This window comes from Eumetopias jubatus, unplaced genomic scaffold (assembly GCF_037043125.1).
Source record: "Eumetopias jubatus isolate StellerSeaLion01/CBP00866 unplaced genomic scaffold, mEumJub1_p1.0 scaffold_12, whole genome shotgun sequence".
NCBI lineage: Eukaryota > Metazoa > Chordata > Mammalia > Carnivora > Otariidae > Eumetopias > Eumetopias jubatus.
In genome coordinates this window covers 3,358,044-3,375,523 of record NW_028274818.1, presented here as the reverse complement: position 1 = coordinate 3,375,523, position 17,480 = coordinate 3,358,044, and the positions used below count along the sequence as shown (strand labels likewise).

General features: G+C 44.4%; 1 protein-coding gene across 1 annotated transcript; it reads right to left on the bottom strand.

Annotated features, from left to right (window-relative positions):
* Positions 1 to 3,346: 3,346 nt before the first annotated feature.
* Positions 3,347 to 7,819, bottom strand: LOC114199180 (T-cell surface glycoprotein CD1c). Its single transcript, XM_028090975.2, has 6 exons — positions 7,283 to 7,819; positions 6,470 to 6,736; positions 5,555 to 5,833; positions 5,058 to 5,336; positions 4,612 to 4,702; positions 3,347 to 4,466 (listed from the first exon to the last, which is right to left on the bottom strand). The coding sequence occupies exons 1-6, from the start codon at positions 7,341 to 7,343 to the stop codon at positions 4,445 to 4,447; spliced, it is 999 nt and encodes a 332-aa protein (XP_027946776.1). The 5' UTR covers positions 7,344 to 7,819; the 3' UTR covers positions 3,347 to 4,444.
* Between the last annotated feature and the right edge of the window lie 9,661 nt (positions 7,820 to 17,480).

Sequence of the window (17,480 nt, the reverse complement as noted above, 5' to 3'; positions counted from 1 at the left end):
ACTGGCTCTCAGTTCACATGGGCAGATTAGGCGCTGGCATGGGTTGCAAGACTACTATAGAATTCTTGACAACACAGTGTGACCCCCAGAAACCATGGCGCCACCATCACCACCTTGTCAGGCTGCCCAAGGCTCTCTGCAGGGACCCCAGGACCTGCTGAGTGTCAGTGCCAGAAAGGACCACCAGAAGCTCTTGCCCTTGACACAGGCTGGTTGTCTATGCCCCACCTCTCCAGTCCGAGCAAACGGGAAGATGCATGTGGGGACAGAGTGGGCCAGTCGACACCCACAAAGAGCTCTCACGTCTTTGACACCTTCCACCCTCTCTTTTTGTTTGTTTTTGCTTAGTTCTTTAGAATTTCTCAACATTTCCAGGCTCCTAAGCTCTTAAGATTTTATTAACAGAATGTCTGAAGGAGATGTTTCCAAAGGTTGTGCTTATACCTTATTTACCGTCCCTCTATACCATTATCCATAGAACACAGAATCACTTGTCCCCAGCACCCCCACCTTTGGTCCTGTGCGTGACTGTCCCTGCATGGGGACTGCGACTCTGGACGATGCTCCTGGCATAGCTCCTCAAATGGAGCACCACTCACATCAGTGCTCCCGGATTTCCCACGACAACACATTTGATCAGCAGCCACTACTGTATATAATCCTGGGGGGGGGGGGGGAAGGTGTTTGTGACTCTTCAGAGCCCAGATTCCTGTTGGCTACTAAAACCTGAAGGGAGGGGTGGTTAGTGTTTCTCTTTTTCCCCAAATGAGCTTAACTGTCATTTTAACCCAGGAGATTAATAAAAGGCTCTCCAGCATTCTGTTCTAGGGCCTTCAGCTTTCATGGGAAGGGGGACCCTCAGCACACAGATTCTGTTTCTGCAAAGACCCTGATTTGAGCCACTCCTTGCCTCATGGTGTTTGGGGGCAGCAATACCTGCCTTATTTCTCTGAAGACATAGCATTTGTCTTCAGAGACACACATTCTTTGGCTGTTCCCTACCACTCACCCACTCTGTGTCTGCCACAAACCTCACAGTTCAGACCAAAATATCTGCACTTGGAGGCAATCACATCTATGCAGAGGGGCTTCTTAAAGTCATTCTGTGGGCACCGAGCCATGAGGAGTAAAGGAAGCTCCCAGTGCTGCTCTTACCATCTCCTTCTGGGTAACAACACGACCTTTGCTTGTTCTTCTCTCGCCTCTTGGTTCAGAAGGAAGAGTCAAAGCAGAGGTGTGAGAAGCTTGGCTTTGCTCACTGAATGCACTGATTCTACGTGAGCGGGGCAGGACAGCTCAGCCTTGAGGCTAGGATCGAGCAGGACCTGTCCTGACTTTATGTCCAGCTATGGGGTTTGCTAACATGGCTGTACGTAATGGATGATCTCCACTAGGTCAATGTAAAACTGTTTTCTGGTTTGTCATTTTTTAATGTCTATACATTAAAAGATTGACTTAGGAAGAAAAGAATACTGTAATGAGTTCATATTTATACTTTGATTTGAGTCTAGAACCACAGAGTTTTACTCATTTATCTCACATCAATCTCTTCTCCCCCTACAGAAAATCCTGGTTGCTGATGAATGAATATAATTATGTATTCACCCATCCCACACTGTAACCTATATCCCACTAGACCATACACACAACAGAGTCTTAGAACAATACCAACACTATCATGAGCAATATGATTATTGAAAACAATTTAAGTATTGTTTTATGACCCTAGGGTATATCCCCTGGACATAAGTAAATTGTTATGCTTTAAAGTTGCTTGAAATAGTTCCTGATTTGTGGTTTGTCACCAACTTGGTAAGTGGTTATGCGTATTGTGTTTTGCTTTCAATGGTTAGGAACTGAAACTCTTGTTTGTTTGATTTATAATGTTACAAAGTGTCTACATGGAGCAGGACACCCCAAATGGCTGGGTAAGGGGTTCAGAACTTTCTTTCCCTAAATATCAGTGATAATACTGGACATAATTTTCTGAATAAACTATTTCAGAATTCTGGAAAATGACCAAAGGCATGCAAGAGATTAAGAAGTACTTAATTCAAAAGCTGCCTTACCCTCAGCAAGAACAACAGGGTGACCGAACACTAGACTGCCCCCACCCAACCCCTGGCACAGCGATTCCGGAGGCCGAGAACCTACGGTCTTGCTGTCACCAGAAGAGTAGACCCAATTTGGAACTCCACAGAGAGGGTCCGTGTCCAGGGAGTTTGTAGGAAACAATAGCAGTCGGCAGAAATCAAAGGTCAACATGACCGCTGCCTACAGCTGCAATTCCAGTTGAGGCAAAGAACAGAGCCACTGAAGTTTCACAGACGTCAAGGAAGTGAGTCAGTCATGGTGGACCTCGAGCTCTCACGTATTCCTAGAGGTGTGGAAGGTTGCACACACACTAAGCAGAAAGTGAAGCGTGTCACAGTTCTCTGCTTTTCCCTCGCCAGACATGAAGCTTTTTGCAAACAAAGTAGAAGTCAGGGCAGATTTATAAGCTGCTTGAATGGTAAATGTGCACTCTGATCCACACATGTCCCCTCAACAAAAGGTGTGAGCCTTACCCCTTTAAGGTGCTGCTAAAACACAAATTTAACCTAATGAATCTGAAGATGTAATTGGCTTTATCAAATCATTCATGGATCGGGCAGCATCCCATATAGGAAGGACAGGTGGGAGTGACTCCAAGGAAGGCGGGAAAGAGGAAGAAAGAGAAGAGGGGAGGGAAGGAGGGAGGAAAGCAAGAAGGGAGGAGAGAAAAAGAGATCTTCTTCCAGTGACCACTTTGCAATGTAGACAATGATCTAAGATTTACATTGTACATCTGGAACTAATGTAATGTTATATACCAATTGTCACTTGGATGAAAAAACAAAGTGAGCAGGGCAAACTGCGGGGCAGCCAGAACCCACAGAATTAGTCCAGGCAGGTAATAAAACAAACAAAGCAACTTTATTCAAAGAGCCTCTAACTAGAAACAAAACAAATAACCATCAAAGAGTGGATGAATTTAAAAAAAAAAAAAAAGGTGGTATATTCATACATGGAATCGATTGAGCAATAAGAAGGAATGTAGGATGACCTAACAACCATACGCTAGGTGGGGAAAAAGCACCTAGATACAAAGAGTACATACAGATGATTGTATTTTAATACAAATATAGAAAAGACAAATCTAAGCTTAATCATATCATTAAGCATACCAGTAGTTTCAAGGATGCCCGGTTGGCGGTTTAGCTGCACATGGGGACAGGGGTATCCGGGTAATGGAATGTGCTGTTTCTTGATTGTGGTATTGCTTACATAGGTGTATACAGTTGTCAAAATGAATGGAACTCCACACTTAAAACAGATATATTTTATTGTAAGTAAATTACATATCTATAAAGTTAATTAAAAAATTCCTAAAAAGAAACAAAATATTGTCCCCAGTCCAAAGGACATAGACAGACTGAAGAAGTAGACATGGTGCCTCCAGGCAGGTGGGTGCAGCCCTGACTCTTTCCTCGCCCACCAATTTACGAGGGTGTATGCCTGTCTTGTGTTTAGTGCTCGACAAGAATTACTTGAATTAGTGAATGAAACTTAAAAGAAAAGAACCCCAGACAGGTGTCTGAGATAACACTACCCTTTGAGAGGTTTGTTTTCCATATACATCCCTTGCCTTGGTCCCGTCCTTATCCTGAGGACCAGCTCTCTTGTTCCTTTTTATTAACCATTCAGCGACACGTCTGCCCCACTGCCCTGCAGACGTTGCCTGCTCACTGTTTCTCTCTCCATGTTTAGAATAAGTTGGAGAAGCATGGCTCATTGTATTTATAAAGTAAGTATGGCAGGGAGCAAAGTTGCATTTTTCCTTAAGAGTTAGGGAGAAAACGAGGGAGCTAAAGGCATGTGGGCTTTCTGGGCCAAACAAGAAACACTGGAACAAGAAGGGAAACATCAATCCTTCAAATACTACAACCAGGTCAGGAATGAACATTATGAAGAAAGACTATCAACATGACAGTGGATCTAACTTGGATATGGTTTGTTTAGGTTTGATTTTCACTGAGCATGTATTATATGCAGGAAATGCACCTTCGTCATGATCATTGTCCCAGAGGAGCTTGCACACTGGAAGGGGAAGAAAGACCTGGGTAACTGCGTGCAGGGTAGAAGTGAGGTGCACATATAGCAGAGTTGAAGGGCTTCCTGCCCATGGATCAGGGAACACCCTGGAGGATGAGAATCAGAATGGACTTCAAAAGTAGAGGACTATTGAACAGATGGAGATTACAAGGAAGGGATTCCATACAGAGTTACAGAACTAAATTAGTTTATGTGAACAATGATTATAAAGCAGAAACAAGAAAAAAATTAAATAGAGGGCAGAAAGAATGGTATCATCACTCTGTGGTCCTAGGTTCCTGGGCCACTGGGGAAGGTGTGATGAGGCAGCTCACGGGATGTCTTGATAGGAGCTGTGGAAAAGAAATGGGAGATATTGGGTGCATTGGAGGTGGTAAGTGAGGATGAGGGGAGTGTCGGGAGACAGAAGCTAAGAGAGACAAAAATGGAATGTGAAATAAGATACTGGGAAGAAAGGAGGAGACACAAAGAACTTACCAGCGCTTCTTAAACCACAACGCAAGGACTATCAGAAGAATTAGGGGCACTATCACGGCCAACAGGATCAAGTACAAGGAAAGGTGGTGTCCTGTGGGTATTGGAGAGACACACCAATGTCATTTTCCACCCACTGTCAGTTCTACTCTGTCCACTGATTTTCCCCCCACGTCAACATATGCATTGGGTATGAGGGCCATCTTCAACCCACCTTGTCACGGTATTCTCACACCTGCTCAGGGAAGGGCACCTCATCTCTCCCTAAGTCTCTTACATCTGAGCGCCCTTTGTGTCCCATCGTTCCATCCCTACATTCTTGAAGTCACTTGTATTCATTCCCTCCTGATACCGTGCTCACGTAATTCTGGTGTCACGAAACCTTCCTCTGCCCTAATCTCTAGCCTCAACAACCACCTTCGCACACCTACAGACCCCATCTTACTCACCCCAGTAGAGAATGATGTCCTGGTTTCCTAGACTGCTGTGTCTCACCCGGCAGGACAGGCCGGCCGCCTCCTCAGCCTCCACGTCCAGGGTCACTCGGAGATACCACGTCCCATCAGCATGGGGCAGGACGTCGCCTCGCTGGGTGCCCTGCTGCTCCTGCTCACCCCGCATCCACATCACCCACACAGGCTTTGGGTAGAACCCAGAGACGTGGCACACCAGCAGCAGACGGCCGGGACCGGGACTGGGGCCAGTGGACAGCCAGGCCTCAGGCTTCACTGCAGAGGGCATGAGAGGTATTCAGATGGGGACCCTAACACAACAGCTTAGGGGTCTTTAACCACATCCATATGCATGTATTATCTTCCTTTGGGAAAGGAAGATAACAAAGCAAACCCTATCTGTCTTGAATTCTTCCTTGTCCCGACTTTGAAAGGGATGGTGGGAAGGGGCAAGACTTGTATGGAAAAATCTTAGAGGAAGGGGCTGTACCAACCTTGCCTCTTATAATCCACCTTCGCAGCATCGAAGAGACCCAAGGCAAATCGGGGACAGGTGTTTGTGACGAGCCTGTGCACGGTTTCCTTGATGCCTTCGTACTGGTTCAGGAGATCACAGACACTCTGGGCTCTGCTGTCACCCTCTGGAGCTGGCACCCATGACAGGTTTTGGAAACTCAGGAAATCTGATCCTTCATAAGCTGCCTGTAAGAAGCCTTTTTCAATGTCACCAGAATGTAGCTCACAGCCAGCTCTCACCTGTACTTCAAAAGGATCTAGGAAGAAGGAAGAAAAAAAAGAAATAGAGATTTGTGAAAAAATATGAGAGAAACAATATAAGAACTTTATTAAATAGTGGATCAAGAGGATGAGCCTGGGTGGCTCAGTCATTAAGCGTCTGCCTTCGGCCCAGGGTCCTGGGATCGAGCCCCGCATCAGGCTCCCTACTCAGCGGAGGACCTGCTTCTCTCTCTCCCTCTGCCTGCCACTCCCCCTGCTCATGCTCTCTCTCTATCTCCCTGTCAAATAAATAAAAATAAAATCTTTTAAAAAAAAGTGGAGCAAGAAAATTTTATAGGGGTGTGGGAGTAAGCTAAAGATGTGTTTGACCAGGAATAAGGAAGAGAATTGATGGGTCGGGGAAGGGGCCATAAGGGATACATGCCAAGAATCAAGAATTTGACTTGAGGAAGTCGGGGAAATGATAGGTGAGTCACAGGTTGGAGGGGGAGGGCGCGGGGTAGGAGCCCATGTGAAGGAGCTGCAATTACAGCTCTCCAGGGCACATGACACGGGCCGTAATGGTTGTTGGGTTGTGGACGTAGACCTTGGGTCCAGAACGATATGAGGATGTTTCCCAGAAACAGACGAACCTTCTGAGGGATTCCCTTAATGGAGTCGATTGAACTTACATCCAAAGTGCAGTTGACTGGCATATTCTTCAGTCTCCCGAGTTAATCCAATGAAGTAGACACGGAATAGCAGCTCCAGATCTATCAGCTCCTCATCGCTGAAGTTGCCCTTAGACCAGGTGTGCAGGAAAATGATCGTGCCAGACTCGCTCTCCCAGCCATGCGTCTGCACATCACCCAGCCAACCTGAGCCTCGATGTTGTGCCCAGGAGTGGTTGGCAAAGGACGAGATCTGGATGACATGGAACGAGATGTGTTCCTCGGTGGCTGAGGGTAGTGGAGGGTCAGGTAGTTTAAGGGAAAAAGGAGGCAAGCAGGAAGGAGAAGATGGAAAGTGAACCAGTTACGAGAGAGATGAGAGACAGAGAGAGAGAGAGAAGGAGGGAAGAAGAGAGAGAGGGAGAGACGGAGAAGGAGGGAAGGAAGGACAGAAAGACAAAGGGAGAGAGAGAAAGAGAGAGAGAGAAAGAAAGGGAGGGAGGAAGGGGGAGAGAGAGGGAGAGACAGAGAGACAGAGACAAAGAGGGAAGGAGGGGGACAAAGACAGGAAGAGAGAGAGAGGGAGAGAGAGGGACAGAGAGAGAAGAAATGAGAGAAGGGGGGAGGGAGAGGGACAAGTTATGACCAGGTTAGTGATGGCATTTCCCTCACCTGGGGCCCATACTCACCACTATCCTTTCAAGGGGTGAGCCTTACCAGGAGACAGGAGCCCTCGGGGCGTGAGCACTCCGGTGACCTGAGAATCCTGATCTGTCTAGGGAAAGGGAGCACGCCCTGCCCGGATCAGGGCTGGGCAGCCGGCAGAGCTCTTACCTCCTGCACTGTCACCCCTCAGGAGAAGAGCAGCCAGCAGGACGAGTTCCAGAGACAGCATGTCACTTGCAGATGTTTCTCAACTTCTCTCTGTTCTCAGAAAACCTGCCCTTCAGTGTTTCTGGTCTGACTTCCTTCTTCCACCAAAAAGCCGTGCTCCCCACCAACTGCTAATTGAAACAAAAGACGATCTGCTCCTCCTTCAAACTCCAGCCTTCTATGCGTGCTCTCGTTTCCCCTCCAGCTCGGACCAAGACTGTCCTTCTGCCTGGCTTCCTGCTGCTCTCCTCGTCCTCAGCCTCCCCCTGCTGGATTCCCTCCGGGAAGTTGTGTGCGACAATGGAAGGTCTCTTTACCTCTTGGAGACTTGTGTCTCACCACTGCAACAAAAAACAGAAACTGCATGGTGTCGCCAAGCCTATCTCACCCTGTCTCCTTCCACCTGTCTCCTTCCCCGATTCTCGCTGGCTCCTTTGTAAATGGGAGGATTTGCATTCTCACGTCTGCTGCCACCTCCTCAGGCACCTGCGTAAACCGTAGCTGGTTCACCACTATCCTTAGAGATGAAAGTGTAGCCACCCCAGAGTACATAGGACTATCAACAATACAAAGTATATGCCCTCCTCTTGAGTTTATTTTGTGTATTCCCTCACCAAAAAGTCCCTCAACACATGCTTGGCACCAAGTAGCTTAGTAGGTATGTGAACATACAGAGATGGACGAGTGTATTTAAACCAAGAATTGAAATACATTGTGATAATTGCTGTTTCAGTGTCTAGCATCCCAGACACAAGGACAACATTCTCCAGGGAGGCATTCTGATCGCCTGGCCCCTGGAGTGTCCATGACTTGAAGTCTTGAGTGGAAGCTGTGCTTTTCAACCTGAGGGTGTGGTGGCAACGCGTACAGCGATGGATTGCGGGGAGGAGGGGTCAGAGGTGCAGCTTTTCACGGAGACACAGGCAAGGGAAGGCTTTGAACGTTCTCATTGACGGTAAGTGTGATCTGATGAAAATACATTGTCAAAAAAGAGTGGCGTTTGTTCATGTTCAAAAATATGTACGTCGCCCATTTTGAGAAGTGCCTGGTGATTTGTTGATGGTTCTGACTGGTGAACTGTGTGAATACATGAGTTCCGATCTTTTAAAGACCCAAGCCATACGTTATTATAGTGCCCGTTAATAACTTCCAGAACTCACTGAGTGCAGGGGACACTTACTTAAATCCCGTCTGCAGCCATTTCTCTTTCACATTTGTCAGCATTAATAATGAGGCTGGAGGTCACAGTCAGTGAGCTCTTTCTATTACCCCTACAGATACGAGGTGATTTCTATGTGCCACAAACTCCTCCAAGAACCACCAACCATGATTTCAGCCCCACCCAGATCTTGCACACGCCCCATCATTGCCCGAACCTTCTTGTCAATGGCAACCTCCAGTGTTAGGAAGCCACAGCCCACACGATGCTGTATGGTTATCACAGTCCCCTGTAGGAAACACACAGCCCTCCTGTGTGGTGCTGCAGACATAGGCCACCTACAGGGCTCTGAGCACCTGGCTGTGCAGAGCTTGGGAGAGCCGCCGCCTCGGATGGCAGCCCCGAGACAGAGGCCGCGTGTGGTGTGCTGGTGTCAGAAAGCAAGCCTCTAAGATTCTCAAGTTTACTTACAACTGCAACCCAACCCAGCCATACTGGTTAGTATTATAGAGCCTGTAGAACCGGGTAACTAGCATTCTCTCCCCTCCTAAACTCAGAACCAAATGAGATAGAGATGTAAAGCATAAGATTATCAATCAAATTATCAGCTTCACTTCTGATAAAACTTCTAGAGAATTTCTGTTACATGTGTAATCCAAGTAATTTTGCTGTCATTGAACTCCAAATGAAGTGGTCTTATTGTTATAAACTGATTATTTGTGTCCCTCACCCCCCACCAAAATTCATGCATGGAAGCCTTAACAGCACCTCCTGCCCTGTGTGGTTCTGTTTGAAGATGGGAACTCTAAGAAGTAATTGTGGTTACAGGAGATACTAACAGGGGGCCTTACAAGAAGAGATGACGGAGAATGAGCTCTCTGTCTCCCTCTCTCCCTGTCCCCAGGCACCAAGGAAAGGTCATGTGAGGAGATACTGAGAAGGTAGCTGTCTACAAGCCAGGAAGAGAAAATTCACTGGAAATCAAATTGTCTTGCACTTCTAGTCTCAACATCTTGGAGAAGGTGACCATGGGGTTAGGCGTGCTCTGCCAGAGCCCACACAGGCTGGAGGAAACCAGGACAACCCTCTGGGCATGGGAAGAAGGTGCAGAGACCTACTTTTTACCCGGTTTCTCTCCTGGACTCACCCGTGATGCAATCCATGTGATTGCCACAGGAAAGAATACGGAGTGATGAAGGAAAGGAGAAGTATGTGGGGAAATTCAGCCTCAGGGGAATGAGAAGAGCAGGTACACCAGGTTCACCTCTGTGGGTGATGCTTGCCCCTCAGAGAGAGAGCTCTCCTCAGCTCCCCACTGTGAGCCCAGCTCACATGGTCTCACCCCTGCTCTGCCATCCGCTCCCTACCAAACCTCACCCTCTGACCACTTCCCTGTTTGAGAAATCTCACTGCCTCCCACAACCACATGGCTTTTTACTGCCCCTTTCATTTCCCCATGAACACGCCTTCAGGTTATTCTCCCCTGCCTGGCTCCCAGCAGCAGCCCTGTCTCTGTTTTGTGTCTTCCACAGGCCCCCCATCCACAGCACCGAGGGCAGGATAAGCCCCACAGGGGCACCCACAGAATGCACTGGCTGACCCCCCATCCACAGCACCGAGGGCAGGATAAGCCCCAGAGGGCACCTGCAGAATGCACTGGCTGACCCCCATCCACAGCACCGAGGGCAGGATAAGCCCCACAGGGGCACCCACAGAATCCACTGGCTGACCCCCCATCCACAGCACCGAGGGCAGGATAAGCCCCAGAGGGCACCTGCAGAATGCACTGGCTGACCCCCATCCACAGCACCGAGGGCAGGATAAGCCCCACAGGGCACCTGCAGAATGTACTGGCTGACCCCCCATCCACAGCACCGAGGGCAGGATAAGCCCCAGAGGGCACCTGCAGAATGCACTGGCTGACCCCCATCCACAGCACCGAGGGCAGGATAAGCCCCACAGGGCACCTGCAGAATGCACTGGCTGACCCCCATCCACAGCACCGAGGGCAGGATAAGCCCCACAGGACACCTGCAGAATGCACTGGCTGCAGCTGGTCTCTTTCCCCCACCGTGACACCTCTGATGGAGAGAACCAGATGTTCTCTAATCTGGTTTCAACTTTAACATTGTCTGACTTGGTCTGTGTTCACATTCATTTTTATTTATAGAGGTTTTTCTTTCTCTCTTTTCTGGGTCTCATTTCTCACTTTTCTATCTTGTGTAAACATTGTTCTCTGTTCACCCTTCATCTGAGCTCCCAGCACCTCCTCCCTTCATCCCCTCTCCGGCTTATCTCCTCGTCCATTCATTCAAAGACCTGCCAACTACCTTGGCTAAAATATGAAAACTACAACACTGCCTTATCAATTGACCCTTAGATTTCTGTGTGTCATTATATATGAACGGTACTATTTTTTTTTTGCCAGACAGAAGGCAGATATTTTTGTAAGAGTGAGGCTTGCATGATCAATTTTTACAGTCCCACACTCTATGCAAAGACTGACTTTACATCATAAGATTTAGAGCCGAAATTTAAAAAATGCAAACTTTGTTTGCATCGATGACTCTCTTCTTATTGACCTCACCACTTCATTTTTCTTTAAAAAAAAAAATCCCTTAATCCTTTGAAGCTTACAAGGAATTAAGTACATTGAACTGGGATTCTAATATCATTCTGCTCTTGGTATTAATTTCACTAAAATATCGTGCCAAACTAAGGCTAAGGGTATCAATTTAAAGGATATTTTTGAAAGTACACATTTGACTTTTATTTTATTAAAAATTCAAATTAGCACTATCTTTAAAAAGATAGCATATCTCTGCCTCGTGAACAGACTGGAAGGGGACAGTTCAGGGCTGTGCCATTCTGTTGCATCCGGGACTTGGTGGCCAGCTTCCTCTTTGGTTTTGGGGGTTTTTGAATGTTTCATTTTGCTTTGTTTTGTCCTGTTATGGTCTTTACCGCACTTGGTCCTTGTTCTGAAAGTCACCCCATACTCCGAGGTGGTTGCTAGAGGTCCTTCCTTCAAGCCCACGGTCCAACCAGTGGTCATGAGAAAGGACGAGACTGAGCACACCCACCTGCAGCTGCTTTGGTTCCACGTCCCTGAAGTTGTATGTCCATGGGTCAGACCGCAGACACACAACCACACCAGCTCACAGGGGCTTTAAGGAAGCAGCTTTGATTCAGCCCCAGCTAATAAATCAGGCTTGATTTATTCTAGAGGAAGCAGAAAATAGACTCTGTGGTCTATTTTCAGAAAATAGCAGTGGTCTCTGCCACGGAGCCCCATTGGACAATTCATCTGCCCACGGAGGCACATGGGTAGATGGTTGGTGAGCAGTTTCACGTGAATAAGGTAACCGGTAATAACACTGCTCAAAGCTCAAACACCATAGGTGCTTTTCTCAGGATACTTTGTACCCAAATTAGGGCTCATACCTGTTCCTGCCTAAAGTCGCATCCAGCGTTCTTGTTGAAGTAGTATTGGTCATGCACTGGGAACATAATTAAGCCCGCAAGTGCCTCTGTCTTAAAGTAGCACCAAAATTTTACCTCAGGAAGAATCTTGGTACTCCCTGGAGATGCTGTCAGCCTGCAGGGAGCAAATCTGAGATTCAAGTGACAGTCTTTGAATAGATCTCCAAAAGCCGTGAGAGATGTCCAGTTGCCAATCCCACCCATAACTCAACTGATTACTGGCTACTGCTCTGCACATAACAGATGATATAAAATTGTGGTACATGACATGTATGTCAGAGCATGGAGTCTCAATATCGCTGCTGCTCAAGACTCATGAAATCTGTTCAATACAGACAATATGCTCATTCCTACAGAGAGTGCCAAATCAACCCTTGAGCTTGCCAGAAAGTGGGAGAGATGCATACCCGGCTCAATCCTGTTGTGTTGTATAGACTTGCTTTCTTATTTTTCATGTAGGCTGATATAATCACTTTATTTAAGAGACTGAAGCAGGCCTAGGAAACTCATGAAACTGATGGAACAAATTTTCCTGAGAACGTCGTTCACAGCACTACATAGTTTCTTCCTTCTAAGAACTGATGGGAGAAATTTCTTTGTGGCCTGAGGACCAGGAAGAGCTGTACTTTTTCCAAATGACTTACCTGACTGTATCTTTCTAGACCCTTCTAGACCCTGTCTCAGTCACCTCCGAGCCCTCTCATAATTGACAACCCACATACAGCCAATGTTTAGAGCGTCATGATGCTTTTCAAAATTTACCCCATTCTTGGCTTCATCTTTCTTTACCAGCCACATATTCCCTTGGGCTCTATCCCTGTATTATTATTGATAAACTTAGTCTTACATGCATGGTTTTGTAAGTCATGTCAATGACAAGCTAACAAGTTACTGTGAACTCAAGCATGGGTTTGTAAGGTGCTTGATTTGGGGGGGCTTCTAATGTTTTAGGAACAAGGACACAGAAGCTTTGTTTTAATCTGCACTGCCACCCAGAGGTAAAATATAGAAATTTATCCCAACCTGTAACCTTTGGTGATTATAAAAACCCTGACATTTTCAACCAGAGGGTTTTGATGTTGCACATATTTTGATACTGTGCTTAGAAATCGAAATATTTTATACAATATTATATATTTTATGGGGTTTTTTTCCTAGTGTTTTACCCCTGGTGCAATCCATTATCCCAATTCAGTCTTTTTATTCTATAGAACCTAATCTAAAAACATTTTCCGATATTAGTTTTGCTCTGTTGTGTTTTGAGTGTAGAATCTTAAGTGCAGACGGTTGAACTAATCCTTCTCCATCTGTGGCTCCCGGTCGTCACTTGGCCTGAACAGACTTCCTCTGTACACTTCCTCGTGTTCATCCCGTTCCCTTCTGCTCGCCACACTCTCCTGTACTGATGTGCTATCCTTCTGTTTCTGTGTTCTTGGAAAATGTGGTGCTTTCATGTACACAACGTCAATTTCCACAAAAGGTATTATGCCGTCTGCTCCATTTACTAACATATCTCACTGAGCACTGTCTTAAAGACCTCCCCGTAGCGCTCTGTGTATATACATATTTTAATTTTAGAATTCCAAATACTTCTCTCAATTTTCCACCATTAATTTTATTCAGTTTATACTTGGTTAATAAGAAAGCCTTCATTTTGCAAAGTAAAATTCAACAGCTTTTACTTTTTAATTTTTTTTTCCCAAAAAGTCCACCCACTTTATACATTTTGTGGTACCGAAGCAACAATATGCAAAATAGTGGAACAGTCTGTGTTGCCCCCCACTCCTCCTGGACATGCCCATTCCTGTTCCCTAAGGGTGGAGAGCCCAGGACCCTTGACTGGCAGGACCTGACTTAGTTCCTGGCCCCTGTAACTGGAGCGGAGTATGTGTATATGGAAGGTGGGTGAACAACCACCATAGACCATTTTTCTCCAAGGCTCTGCCGTTTCCAATCTGGGAACTTAGTTTAAGAAATAATTCCCCACCAATGGGTCATGAAAATATTCTGCTTTGTTATATGCTACTAATTTTGTAGTGTTGTCTTTTGCATGTACGACTTTATTCCATTGTCAATAAGTCTTTGCTCTACTCTTTCAAAAATGACTTAGATATTTGTAGTCATTTATTCTACTACATAATATAAAAAAATAAGCTTACCATGTACCTTCAGAAATCCAACTGAAATTTTAATCAGGGATTTACTGAAGGTATAGAATAATTTTTTATAAATAACTCCATTTATGTAACTCTAATTAATTAGAGATACTTTTATGATCTTTAATAGTTTTTATAATTTCTCTGTAGAATTCTTTCATATTCTTTCTTTAGCTAATTCTTAGTTATTTTATAGATTTTGTTGTTATCATAAATGATATCTAATTTTATCTTACTTGCTCTTTTTGCTAGTATTAAAAAGTGCTGTTGATTTTTTAATATTTATTTTGCGCCTAAAGAACTTGCTACATTTTGGGGCACCTGGGCGGTTCAGCCAGTTAAGCATCCAACTCTTGGTTTTGGCTCAGGTCATGATCTCAGGGTCCCGGGACTGAGCCCTGCATCGGGCTCCCTGCTCAATGCAGAGTCTGTTTGTCTCTCTCCCCCCCACTCCTTGCTTGCACTCTCTGTCTCTCTGTCTCTCTGTCTCTCTCTCTCTCTCTCAAATAAATAAATAAATAAGATCTTTTTTAAAAAAACGAACTTGCTACATTTTTATGTTAGGTCTAATTGTTTGCTTTTACTACACTATTTTCTAGGTAGAAATCATATTATCTTAAAAAAAAAGACACTTATTCTCTTGAAATCCTTACAATTTTTATTTACATGTTAAATTTTTATCTAGATAAGTTCCTGAACTCTCTTATTACTCCCAATATTTAACTTTTTATTTTCTTATATATAATCATATGATACGCATTAATAATAATATTTTCTTTAATTTCTATTTTCATGCCTCCTTATTTGCCTTGCCTTGCTGGATTAAGAAGGGCTTGTAGTATTCTACAGAGGATCGAGGATTCCAGTGGGTCAGCATCTTGTCCTTGATTCACTGGAATGTTTTTCAACCTTTAGAATCAAATATGTGTCATACAGGCTGTTTGCAGCTACGTTTCCCTCTATTCTGGGTCAGCAGGTTTTATCAGAGGTGACATTTAAATACATCAAATGCCTTTTTCTGTACCTCTGGAGATGATTATATGCCTTTATTTTCTTAATCTGTTAAAGGGATACTATTAAAAGATTTTTGATGGTAAACAGTCCTTGCATTCTATGGATAATCCCACTTCATCTGGTGCTGGTTTCTGTTTGCAAATACCTAATTTCCCTGTAAGTATGCAAAAATGAGGTGAGCAGATAGTCACTATTTTAATAATTGTTTGGTTTTTTTTTTTCTGGGAAAAGCCTTGCTGGCTTTGGTGTCATGACGATTTTGCATTGGACAATTAGTTGGGATTCTTTCCTATCCTTTTCTCTGCCTGGAACAAAGCATCTGGAGTGTAATTACCTGCTGCACCTCTAGTTTGTACCTAGGACCCTGTGCAACTAGCAGGAACTCTGACCCTCTCTCCTATTCCTTAGCAAGCATGGTACATTCAGACTTTCTCCCTCTTCTAGGATTTTTTAAGATAAAATTTTATCTATAACAAAGGTGTTGATATAAGTCATAAATAACATGTTCTTATTCAATCTATATGCCATTCCTGTAACATGTCCACTTTCTCATATTTATTACTCTTTCGATCAGTTCTGAGAGAACTGTTATATTTTTATTAATTTTCTCAAAAGGCCATCTTTGGTGTTGTCAGTCACTTTTATCCCTTTGTTTCTTTGTTTTGCTCTTTCTTTTTAACTTTTAGTGCTTTTAAATGAATTTTTTACCTTCTAGATTTTTACTGACTTTGTCTTTTTTCTAGCTTCTTAATTAAAATCTTAACTCATTTGTTTTTAGTCCATCTTGCTTACAAATAAATGCCTTTGAAGATGTAAATTCTCCCAATACTTGTCACTTCACAATCATTTTGAGCCAGAAAAAGAGAATAAGTACTCAGCAATGTAAAAGCAATATCTGTCCATAAGACTGCGAAAACCAGTCCTTAGTGACCACTGTTTAATAGTCTGGAATATTTAAAACTGAACAAATGCAGAAACAGGGGCCAGATACACACCTTGTTCATGGTCCTTTAAGGTCTGCATCCCATTAAAAATACTGAAGGACTCAAGTTACAAGTCACCACAGAAACGGGGACAAAGCAGAAGCAAATTATTTCTGAAATGTAGAGACCACAGCAATGATCAAATTCACCAATGCGTGTACCTAGTCCCAAACTAAAGTCACACAGAAAGTGGATTTCACTGCAAGAAAGGCTAATACTAATTGTGCTGATACATGCCCTAGGTTGGCTTCTCCTTCCCTCTTGCTAATGAGGAAGCATGCATTTGTGTGCAGATGTGTCCAGCCCTCATTTGAGAAGAAATGTCCTTTCCCTTCTTTTTCCCTGCAGTACTCATCCTTGCTCTCAAGTTCATTTGTAATCTCTCTAGAACAGAGAAATTCCCTGGACACTTGCAGCTTGCTCCGGACTTGGCCAAGTAAACTTACTCTCATGTGAGAATAAGAAAATGATTTTTTTAAGGTGACCACAAACAATTAAAATAATTAAAACTTAAAGGATTCATAATGAAATTATTACAATAGTAAACATAAAGATTCATAAATGTGATCATGTAATGATGAGTTAACTCTTCTCTCATGTACAAAGCTGACTGTAGCCATCTAGTCACACGTCTGAATGTCCTAAAAAAAAAAAAAATGGCTTAAGGAGGGCACGTACTGCATGGAGCACTGGGTGCTATACGAAAACAATGGATGGTGGATCACCACATCAAAAACTAATGATGTATTGTATGGTGACTAACATAACATAATAAAAAAAAATGGCTCTTACATGCCATTAACAAGTTTAGAACAAAATTAGGATCTAATGAATAAATTAGGAAAACATCGCATACTAACTTAACACACTTTTGCTATTCAACCTAACTTCACATTTTAAAATATCTCACCTTTCAACTTGATCACATTACTTTTATGTCCAGCAGTCAGGAGAGGGATGCAGAGTGGGGGCACAATGCCCAGAAGCTGCCACGTCTGCAGAGTGGGAGTGGCCGCCATCACTCTCTCACCTGCTCCCTGTCAGCCCATGGATTCAGACAAGACTGCCCCTCCTTCCAACTGCCAGATCCAGAAAGTTCTCGTTTCTCCTTTCTCCTATGTCCAATCACAAACTGGCCACTAGACTATAAGTCTAGAACTTTCCAAGAGGAGGTTCTCCCAGTGGACACTTCCATCCCTTAAATGCGAGCCCACTGTGGCTGAGGTAGAGCCTCTGTTTAGGAAACCAATAGGAATGCTTTCAGGGAGAGAGGAAAGCTCTGTCCACACCCCATATGGATGTTCATGAGGCCCACCATAGGGAAGGGAAGAAAGTTCTCAGAGATTTTGTAGAGAATAACTTGG